Source organism: Sceloporus occidentalis, unplaced genomic scaffold, assembly GCF_023333645.1.
Source record: "Sceloporus occidentalis isolate IW3139 unplaced genomic scaffold, rSceOcc1.0.p SCAF_4, whole genome shotgun sequence".
NCBI classification, from domain to species: domain Eukaryota; kingdom Metazoa; phylum Chordata; class Lepidosauria; order Squamata; family Phrynosomatidae; genus Sceloporus; species Sceloporus occidentalis.
The window spans coordinates 129,699,173-129,709,869 of NW_028316984.1; the positions used below are offsets into that span (position 1 = coordinate 129,699,173).

Here is a 10,697-nt window from a genome sequence, read left to right on the forward strand (position 1 = left end):
TCACTTTTAGTAGGAGTCAGAGAAAAGGGGAGTAGAAAGGGAAGAGGTGGAAAGATCCATTAGACTTCTAATTTAGATCCCAGAAAGATTAGAATAGGTGGATGAGGAGACTTTGGATGACTGAAAACTACATTATCAACAACCCTATCATTGCTAGTTTCTCTAAATAAGGCATCTTTAATTGCTCTTACTCATCTTTTCCTATTTCCATTTTGCAAGTGACTGCAGAAGGAAATGGAGGTATTTGGAGATAAGTTTCTAAAGGCACTAGATCCTTTCTGATCTTGGAAGGTATGCAGGGCCAGCCTTGTTTAATACTTGGATGGTAGTTTGTCAATGACTACCGAGTGCTGCAGGCTATGTTTCAGAGGAGGACACAGGCAAAACCACCGGTGAGTATTCCTTACCTAAGAAAATCTTATAAAATTCATAGGGTTACCATAGGCTGCTAGGCAACTTGAAGGCGCATACATACAAACATGGGTTTCTGGCATAGTTGCAGGACTGGGGTGGGAATATTTTCAATTATTTTGCACATCCGGGCGCTTTTTGAGTTATTTTAGCACAAATATTGCCTGAAAATTGTGCCAAATTTGTTTGTTTGTTTGTTCTTAATGCAGAATTGGAAAGCTCCAGAGGCATCTAGCCTACCTCCTCTATTATTATTTTCCTCATGTGGAAAGCAACAAGTCTGAAGATACATTCCTGTTTACATTGGGGCTTTCTGTGCTAATCAGACTTTTGGTTTTCCAGTGTTGTTGCTCATCAGAAGACCTTTTACAAAAACCAGAGCTCACAGTTTGGTGTGGTACCAGAGCTCTCTGATAGATAAGGCTACATATCTCACAAAACTACAAAGCCTAGAATCCCATAGAATTGAGTCATGGCAGCTAAAGCTGTGTCAAATTGTATTAATTGTGCAGTGCAAATGCAGCCTTAATAAGATATCTAAATTCACAAAAGCTATGATCCAAACAACAAATTATCATTTTAGGCCCTTCAGTTTACCAAAATATGCATTTTCTAAGTGAAACAGGTGTGGGGGGGGAGAACTCTAGGCTAGAATAATTGTGCCATGGAATGTATTTTTGGAATCTGTTCACTCAGGGGCTGTGCAGACCGTCCATTAAGGCCAGCCTAGGGGTGGAGTCAGGGCGTGATGCCCATATGATGCATGCCCCAACTTTGCCCCCATGGTGGAGTGACACTGTGTGCCGCTCCACATGGTGTACGGAATCATGATGCTCCTCTGGTGCTGCATTTACATAATGCAGCGCCAAGGAGTACCTTAAAGCCGCGGCTCTCGTGCCCTTTCCAGGGCTCAAAAAGTACCCACTTTTGCTGCTCCTTTTTGTGCCCTAGAAAGGCCAGATTGGGGCCACATCATGCTGTTGCCGTGGTTCTGATCTGGTTGCGGCTGCAGGCCGCCGCAGGCCGTCCCTTGGGGTAGTCTGCATAGCTTCTCTGTTCACAAAAAAATCTTTTGCCAGCACAAAATCATTATAAGTATGGAGAGACGCTGAGCAAAACCACATACCAATTCCTGCCAATTCAACCTGCAATTTATTTTAGTTCACTAAGAAATAGTAATACATTGCAATGCTCCAGATTTCATTTTTGGGTCTCTTCATGTGGCACAGCTACAGAATCATTATACAGAATACAGTATCCGTGAATGCTACGTGCAGTTATAAAATACAGGGGGAAGGAAGCTATGACATTAGGAAATCATGGTTTTACAAGTATTTTCCCATCTTCTTCCAACAACTGAAAATAGATAATAGTATTTTGGACATTTCTTTAATATCTCAATCCTAGCCTCCTGGAGCATGTTTTTGGGATTCATGGGAAGCTACCATGGCGACAAGAGATTGCATCCTCACAATTCTGCTGAGGGAAGCTGCTCCATTGAAGAAGGATCTTTTAGTGAGGTGTGCTGTATTTTTATCTTTACTATGCTGTTAGGATCTGTACAACATGTGGGCAGGGCTGCTACTCCCGGGGCACCTCCAGAACTCTGGGCCTCCATGTGGGTCACACAAACACTCCAGCCACCGGTTGCAGTGTGAAGAACTCTTTAATAAAGTGGGACCAACAGGGTCCAAATCCACAAGAGAAAAGTTCAACCCTTCCCCAACACCATCCACTGATGAGGAGGGAAAGTTCCTTCACTTACCTCTTTCGCTTGTCCTTCTGGGTGCTTTAGGGGCCTCGCTGCCCCATCTCAGTGGCTTCATGGTCGGCCTCCTCGATGGCTCAAGGGGGTGGTCCATGTTCCCACTGCTGCCCCTTCTCATCCCACCAGACGCCCTCCAAGGACTCAGGATTTCGTCTTGAGGGGAACGGGTACCAGTTCTCCTTTTTAACGCCCAAGTCCCCGTCCCAAACCGGGTCTCTCAGGAGCACCGTTTCACGATGTCCAGCCGTAAGTCTGCCTCGCCTGTGTTGCAGGGGCACAGGCCAGCCCTCTCTTCCCGGGCTCCGAGTCACTTGTTCTGTCCCTTTCATATCCCTCTCACTGCGCCCACGTCTTCCACCATGCCTCCCCCAGGCCACCTTTCCCTGCTTCCTTATATTCTCCTCACTCTGCCCCTTGTTCCCAGCTGCTCCCCATCTTCCAGCATCTTCTTCAGCGGCCACCAGTTTCGCTTCTCCTCCTGACTCCTCCTCCTCTCCTCCAGCAGCCCTCCCGCACTGTGCCACCTGGCTACACAACATTATTGCCAATATGGACATTTGTGTCCTCTGAAATAAAACTACTTTTGATTGTCTGGCTGGCCAAGGACACAAAAGAGTTAGCTGAAAAGGCCTCTACTAGTCAAAATCTTATGGCCAATACCAATTTCTGAAAGAATGTGAATTCACTGGCTGTTTCAAGATTACTAACATACTGGCATAAAACTGAATACCACCATGACAAGTTTCTGTCTTTCCCATCATGTGCCCCTGCAGTTTGTAAACAGTATGTTATAGACAAAAAGCATAATCAATAGCAAATGTCTATTTTGACACAAGGGAGATCAGTTTAAGGCTGCTGTGATGTCTTTCTTAAGTGAATGGTGGTCTGAAACATTGGCGCGGTACAGACCTCCCAAAAAGGGAGGCCTGCCAGCACCTTTTTCCCCCACAGGGAAGCCGCAGCCACCAAACCGCACAGCTTCCCTGCGGAGGAAAAAGAACCCATGAAAAGCGGGTTCTTTTTGCGCCACCATTGTGACGTCCGAGTGTGCCAATGGCAAGCGCAACGCAATGTGTGGATGCTATGCGTCCATTATGTAACAATGTCAGCGCCCATGTTTGCTGAGCCATTATTACCTTATATCAAAGTACCAAATAATGACTCTCAAGAAGTCAAGATGAATATTATTCATCTGTAAGTTCCTTTGTTTTAGAGAACTTCCTGCTGCCATGGTGATCTTCACTTCCTGAGATCCTTTAAAAGGAATGCCAAATATTAAGGTAGTTCATTCTGACAGTCTATATGAGCCAAGAGCTTAACCAACCTGTCTTCTCATTCTTGGAGGTCTCTTACTGAAATCACTGCCTAGGCTAGGCTTTGCTCCTTTTGGCAGATAGTAAGCACTCTTTCAGATCCCCAGAATGTATTATTTTGGCCAGAAAAACTCATTAGCTCATTTTCTTTCTCAGAGTCCTGGCTCTGGCAGAGGACCTTGTCTAGTTTGTATCCCTTGTTTTTGCACTGTTTCAGCAAGGAGTGGTCTCAAGAAAAGTCCAGTGGGGTTAAAAGAAAAGTACCTTTTGTCATCTCTAAAATCTATCTTTTGGGGTCTATTTTCTCTACATTTTGCAGCTCCCCAAAATTGCCACTCTTTCTCTGGTGTGTGTGTGTGTGTGTGTGTGTGTGTGTGTGTGAGTGTGTGTGTTTGTGTTGGGGGAAAGCCTTATCCTTACTTTTAAACTTCTTTCTTTATCTCATACTGCCCTTCTCTTAGCAACCCCTACAGTTTTCATATGCTTAATTCCAAACAATGGTATCATTGGGAGAGTGTAGGGGTGTGGACCGCACTGAGTGACACCTCAGGGGAGGGGTGACACTCAGTTGGTCCTCCCTTCTGCTGCAGGGGGGTGCAGTGCAGTGCTTCTGCCAGGGCCATCACTTCTCTGCTGCTGTAGCTCTCAAGGGAGCCAAAGCAGAACAGAAAGATGGATTAGTGCATGCCTCTCCCTCCTTCCCCACTACCCTGGTGCTCTGGGTAAGGAGGGGTGAGGACATGCACTCATGGACACCCCCTTCCTGCCTCCCCTGTTGCTTTGGCTGGCTTGCCTGAGCTGGCCAAAGCACCAGGGAAAGAAGGGCAAGTGAGTGTGCATCCCTCCCACCTTCTCTGGTGCTTTGGCCAGCTTGCCTGAGCTAGCCAAAGCACTGGGGAAAGAAGAGTGTGCGTGAGTGTGCCCCTCTTGCCTTCCCCAATGCCTCACTTGCCTGGTTGTTTCCCTCCCTCTTCCCACAGCTCTGGGTGCACAATTGGGTGGCTGGCATCCCCCTTCAGCAGTTACATTAGGGATGGCACTGATTTCAAACCTTCACAGCCATGCAAGTTTGTTCATACTGAGTTAGTAGCTAACTCATCCTAAAACACCAGTGGTCTGCTAGACATTTGTATGTATGGTTTGCCATTTATGAAGCTCTACCATAATAATCGCTATGCAACAGACACTATTGTGTATATTTTGAGTTCTGTGTCAGTTCAATAAAATTACCATTTTAGAGAGCTCTGTGTGAATATGGTTTATTGAATACAATTTGCCTGAGACATTCTATTGGCCAAGGTCACATACCTGAGAGGCATGTATACTTAGAACATTTGCAAGTTCATTCATGTGCTTTGAGGCCATACTTAGTAACAGTGCTTTGAACGTGTTTTTAATTGTTTGAAATTGTTTTCCTTGGATTGCTTATGTAATGCTTTTAAAACTTTTCTATCGTACAGTCAGACCATCATATCCGTAGAGGATCTGTTTCCAGACACCCACCCCTCACCCCCATGGATATGAAAAAACACAAAACCACAAGTCCCACTATCCTAATGGCTATGTGATGTGCATGCAGCCACTAGCATGGTCACATGCACACTTCACCATTGGGGACAATGGGGCATGTGGCCCACAGGTGGCAAGGTCCTGTTGTATATTGTTTTAAGTATATTTGGTTTAAACATATATTATAAGCATCCTTGGGTCCCATATTGGGAAACAGGCACACTAGAAATGAAATAGATAGATAAATTCACCCCATGTCCATCTCCCAGTTCAGAATAATGTCCAGACAGTAGTTTAACATTTGTTGGCCATGTCTCCCTTGATTTCAACTGAGCAAGTATTCTGGAATAATTAGAGGCAGATATTATATGAAGAGAAATAGTGTCAACTTTTTAGTTAACTTTGGCCTGGCACATACAGGTGGGAGGCGGAGTGCTGGCACCGATTCTAGGGTTCGGGAGATCACAGCAACCACACACTCCCAAACCCTAGTATGTACGGGCGCCACCATCATGGCAGCCTCCCGTACACACAGGGGCTACCATGATTATGTACATGACGCGTAGCCACACCGCCATTGGGAACAACTGCTCTGAAGTCCTCTGTCTTTCTTTATTCCTTCCTTCCTTCCTTCCTTCCTTCCTTCCTTCCTTCCTTCTTCCCTCTCTCCCTTTGAGGCTTATGGCATGGGCTTGGCTTCAAAGGTGGTTTGGAGGAGGAGACTGGAGCCCGTTAACCAGAGGGAGCCAGAGCCGGTGCCAGGACTTGAGTCTATCGTTAATGTATATTTAAGGTGAAAATGTTCAGATGTGGCAATGGTTGCTGAAATCTAAATTGGCTACAATTGAAGGCCAGAAGCCTCAGCCGCAGACAGGATGTTCAAGGTCAACAGAACAAGACAAAATGTAAACATGATATGTTTTCCGTCTGTACAGGGATTGGTTCCTAAGTTGCATGGCAACTTGTAAAAAAGAGGCTGGACTAAGTGGTCACATCGTGGGAATGTTGTACATATGAGAACAAACACTGTTCTAGTGGATTCTGGGAGTATGGAGTCTGAGAGAGTAAGAGGTTTTGTACAGTAGTAGAAACTAGCTTGTCTATTTAGAAACAAGAAATAAAGCCCTTGAAGGAGTGAACCTGCTGGACTGTGATTCTTTATTTAAATAGCTGTTTCACTAGGCATTGTTCCAGCAAGCTGCAAAGCCTGTTTTGGAATTTTGCTTTGATCCTGAGTTGCAGAGGAGCCGGCAAACTGCATCCAGTTGGCACCAGACTGGGACCACAGGCAAGATACATCACCCAAAATATTCAACATCTATTACTCAAAATTTATCATGACTTAGTCCTTTTGATTTCAATGGGAGCTAACATCAGCTAACTTAGAGTCAGAACAGACCAGCAGCTTCAGCCAGCTTCAAGATGGCTTGGGGGTTTGCTGTTTACATGTACCACACCCCCAAGTTGCCAAGAAGTCACACCGGTGATTACATACCGGGCAGCTTCATGGTGACTTGAGGGAATGGCATTTAGATGCCACATATTTCCATGCCAGCTGGAAGCCAGATAAAGCTGTGATGGGGCAACTTCAATCTGCCCCAAATAGGAGCAGCTCTTTGCTGCTCCAATTTGGGCTGGATTCTGGTCAGATTGGGGCTAGAGGGTGTGGTTAGCATGGCTCCAATCCAGGTTTTCAGTTTCGGGGGCATCTGTTTCACCCCTTAGTTAGGATCCAACAATTGTGCTGAAAACAAGTTTGCACAACAAAATCCACTAAGAAATGTTAATTCAGCCTGTGAAATTGGTTAGTAATATATGAGTTAGCATTAACATGTCACCATGCCATATGCTTATAAAAGTGGTGTAAAATTTTAAACATTAATAAGGACATTTTTTTAATGGTTTAAAATTTCAAAAGAAGTAAGCATGGTAGTTTTGCCGCTCTGTTGCACGTAGCTTCATGTACTTTTGATTAAATTTCAATAATCCCAACATTAATTATATGGTCTTTTGTTTTAAAAAATGATATTTTATTTAGATTTCTGAGCAATCTTAATTAATCTGTATTTCAGATGTGAAGAAATGGAAACACCTTTACAATTGCTCCAATATCTCTCTGAGAATCTAAGAAAACACTTTTTTTTTCTTTAGCTGGCCAGAAGCTCAAGCCTTATCAGTCTTTATGGTGTTTTGCTTAGCTCTGTAATGGTCGATTGTTATTGTCCAGCAGGGAGCCCCAGGTGGGATCCAGGGTTGAGGCATCAGCTGCTTAAACAAGTGGAACGGCTGCCATTAATCTTTCCTTGTGATGCTCATAACAAGAAAACAGAGTGAGCAGGGAATCAGCTCTCAATAAAAGAAGCGTCCTTCAGCCTTACAGAGTTTCATGTCCAGTCACTAATCAATATATATCATTCCCATAGATCAAAGCAGCAATAGTTGAAGAATTACCCAAACCAGAGAACTGTGCAGAGTGGATGTGGGAGCATTTTCCAGTTGCAGAGTGACAAAATCAATCTCATAAGGACAGGACCTAGGATCCTGGCAAGGCTTGGGATGATATTTCAAGTGCAGGGGGAACATGGGAGGAAAGCATGTGAAGGCATGAAAAGCCATCCCACTTTCGTGTGTGTGTGTGTGTGTGTGTTAGTGTGCACCCTTGATCACACAAATATGTAAACAGCATCAGTATACCATATGTGCATGTAACAAACCCCAAAATACCAGCCTCTTGGGGAGAAGTATGGTGTGCACCTGCAAAATCAGTATACTAAATTTCAATAAAGTGGAGAAATTAGATTAAGGACATCAGGAAAGTTTCATATGTTTGTTTTACCACAGGTGTTTACAGAAGGAAAGGATTTATTAGTATATCACTGCAGCACAAGACTGGCAAGTTTCTCCCTTATGGTCCCTATTACCTGTGATTTAACAAGAAAAGATAAGGGAGAAGAAATCTAACTTGCCCAAAAAAAGTGAAAGGAGAGCAGAGGTGTGTGTTAGGAAGGTGGTGAGGTAGTATTTAGAGGCTTAAGCTCTGGTTTCAACATTCCACTTTCTCAATTCTGGACATCCAGTTTACATAATGTGCAAATCATGCCGATTTGCAAATTGCTTTGCTTGGCATTCTAATTTTGCAAACTGGGTACATTAATTGTTGCTTTTGTTTGCATCCACTATGTTTCAACCTTTATACCTCCTTCCCCCCCCCCCTTTAAATCTGAAAAAAACAGCATAGAGTAAAGCTTAAAATGCTGGACTTGGAACAGGAAGACCCAAATGGCTGCTTAGCAATGGAATTTATCATGTAATTATAAATTAATTATTATGTGATCTTGAGCCACCACTATCTTTCACAAAACCTACCTAGCAGGGTTCTGGGGTGGGATTAAGAGGGAACCATGTGAAGTGTGCATGTACATTACTAGCACTGTACACATGAATAATAATATTAACATTCTGTTATATATTGACAATGATGCTATCATGAGATCATTTTTTTGACTTTAGTTTTTCACTTGTGGCAAAAAGCTATAAATCTATAATAACATCATAGGAGTTCAGAGGGAGACTTCCCTCTGATTCACAGGGCAAGATGCAGAGGGAAGTAATGGCAAATAACCATAATTGAAGGAGGAAAGCATGGTCTGATTAAATCTTTTGTTATAACTAGAAAATGGTCTAGTCACAAGTTCTTAACCATTGGTCCACATACCCAGGGGGGCACACTGTCTTTCACAGGAGACCCCAAGGGCCTCTTGTATTCTAACTACATATTGCAGTGGCAGAAGCCACTAGCAATGGCCACTGCAGTGGCAACCAAGCTGCTAGGCATGCATGTGTGAAATAGACAGTAGACAAAGAGACAGAGAAAGAGAGAGGGAGTATACCAGTTATACAATAACTGGATGGTGAGAAGGGCAAGAGCAAGCAAAAGAGAGGGAGGGTTGTGCCTGATATCCCCATTGTTCCTGCATGCCCAGAGCCAAAGGGACAGTGTGACTGAGGTATGGAAAGGTAGAGGATGGAGAAGAGATGGCTTAGCCTGGTGGCGCAATCAGTGCCTGCCTCGGTGGCACAGCAGCAACCAGGCTCCTCCTCTTCTTCCCACCCCATTCACTGCTGGCTGTTCTCCATCTTCTCCCCTCCCTGGATGGAGGGAAGTAAATGGATGGAGGGACTGGTGAGAGTGAGCATCAAGGAACACAGGTTGTGAAGGTGGTGTAGGAGGTAGAAGTAAGGTGGAGATATGTCTGGCTGGCTCATATACTTGTTCACCTCCATGTCTAACCCAATAGTGAAGACTGAGAATGACTCAACCTTTCCCTGGAATAGCTCCCACAGAGAGAGAGAGAGAGAGAGAGAGAGAGAGAGAGAGAGGCAGTGGCTTTGCCAGGCAAAAGCAGGGTCTCTCTCTCTCTCCATCTTTCTTGGTCTTCACTACCGGGTTAGGCATTGAGGAGAGTGAGCGTGTGAGCTAGAGAGACTTATCTCCAAACTGCCAGGAAGAAGCAGAAGAAAAGTCTTATCTCCCTCTTTGGTGCCTTTGGTTCCTCTGAGAAAAGTTTAAAGGATCATGTAATTGTCAACGGTTCACTGTTCAGGTGGAGATGATGATGATGATGATGATGATGATGATGGCTTTTAAATCTTGATTTAAGTCTTGGGGGTCCACAGCAACAAAATGTATTCAAAGAGGGTTCCTGGTAAAGAAAAGTTTAAGAACCATTAGTCTAAGGCGCGTTACACACCGCCATAAGGGATGTCCTCAGGACGTCCCATTTTGAAAAGGGGGTGTCTCTTCCAGATGCCCCTTACCCTATCACGGACAGAGTCCGTAACAAATGGCGGCAGCCGTTCCACATGGCCACCACCATTTTGACGTAACGGACGCTCTGCGTCCGCACATCACGCCCCGGAAGTGACGCCGCGAGTGCACAACTAGCACCTCGCGGCGTATCTTCCGGGCTGCAAGAAGGAGCACGATTTTTGCACTCCTTCTTTGCTGCGTCCGGGAACCGCGCCGTTTGGCTGCTGCGGTTCCCGAATGCAGCAACTTTCAGCGGTCTGTAACCCGCCTCAGTTAACTTTCTTTGATCTATTTGACTTTTTGTCATTATGTGTATGCTTATTTATTTAAGAGATTTATATCCCACCTTTCTCCCAAAATGGGATTTGAGGTGTCTTAGCTGCTCATCTACGCTAGGAAGTCTGTGATCTCACCCAATTATTTTTTGTTAACGCCAGTTACAGCAATGATATTTGTACTCTTTACATTTCCATTCTCTCTCACCTCATTAATTACATGCTTTCACCAAATCATGTATGCATCTGCTAAAATGAGCTGCATCACAAAAGCTGATGCCAAAAATATTTATTAATCATTAAGGGCAGATATTTTTTTTAGTAAACAGGTTAGATATTAGATCTTTTTGTGTTTGCTGCAAAAGATTCCCACAGCTACCTTTTTGAAAACTAAGGTACCCCTTTGTGTAAGAAAAGAAAAATTCAAAGTAGGTGCCAATCTAGTGAGGCAAATGCATTTCTCTCCTTAACACCATCCTTATGCTAGTCCTCACTATATATCCTTTCTATAGCCTCACCCTTTTGGCTGCTGTTTTCTATTCCTGGTGGATTTTACACTGTAGTGGTAAATGGTATTCAATTGAATGATATTCACATTTAATATAATACAA

General features: G+C 44.1%; 1 protein-coding gene across 1 annotated transcript in view; it reads right to left on the reverse strand.

Moving 5' to 3' along the window:
* LOC149314603 (uncharacterized) overlaps nucleotides 1-2,237 on the reverse strand; it is a 140,732-nt gene extending 138,495 nt beyond the window's left edge. The window contains exon 1 of the mRNA XM_089523120.1: nucleotides 2,177-2,237. Coding sequence (XP_089379246.1) covers nucleotides 2,177-2,237 — 61 coding nt within the window. The remainder of the gene's footprint in view (nucleotides 1-2,176) is intronic.
* Nucleotides 2,238-10,697: the final 8,460 nt, after the last annotated feature.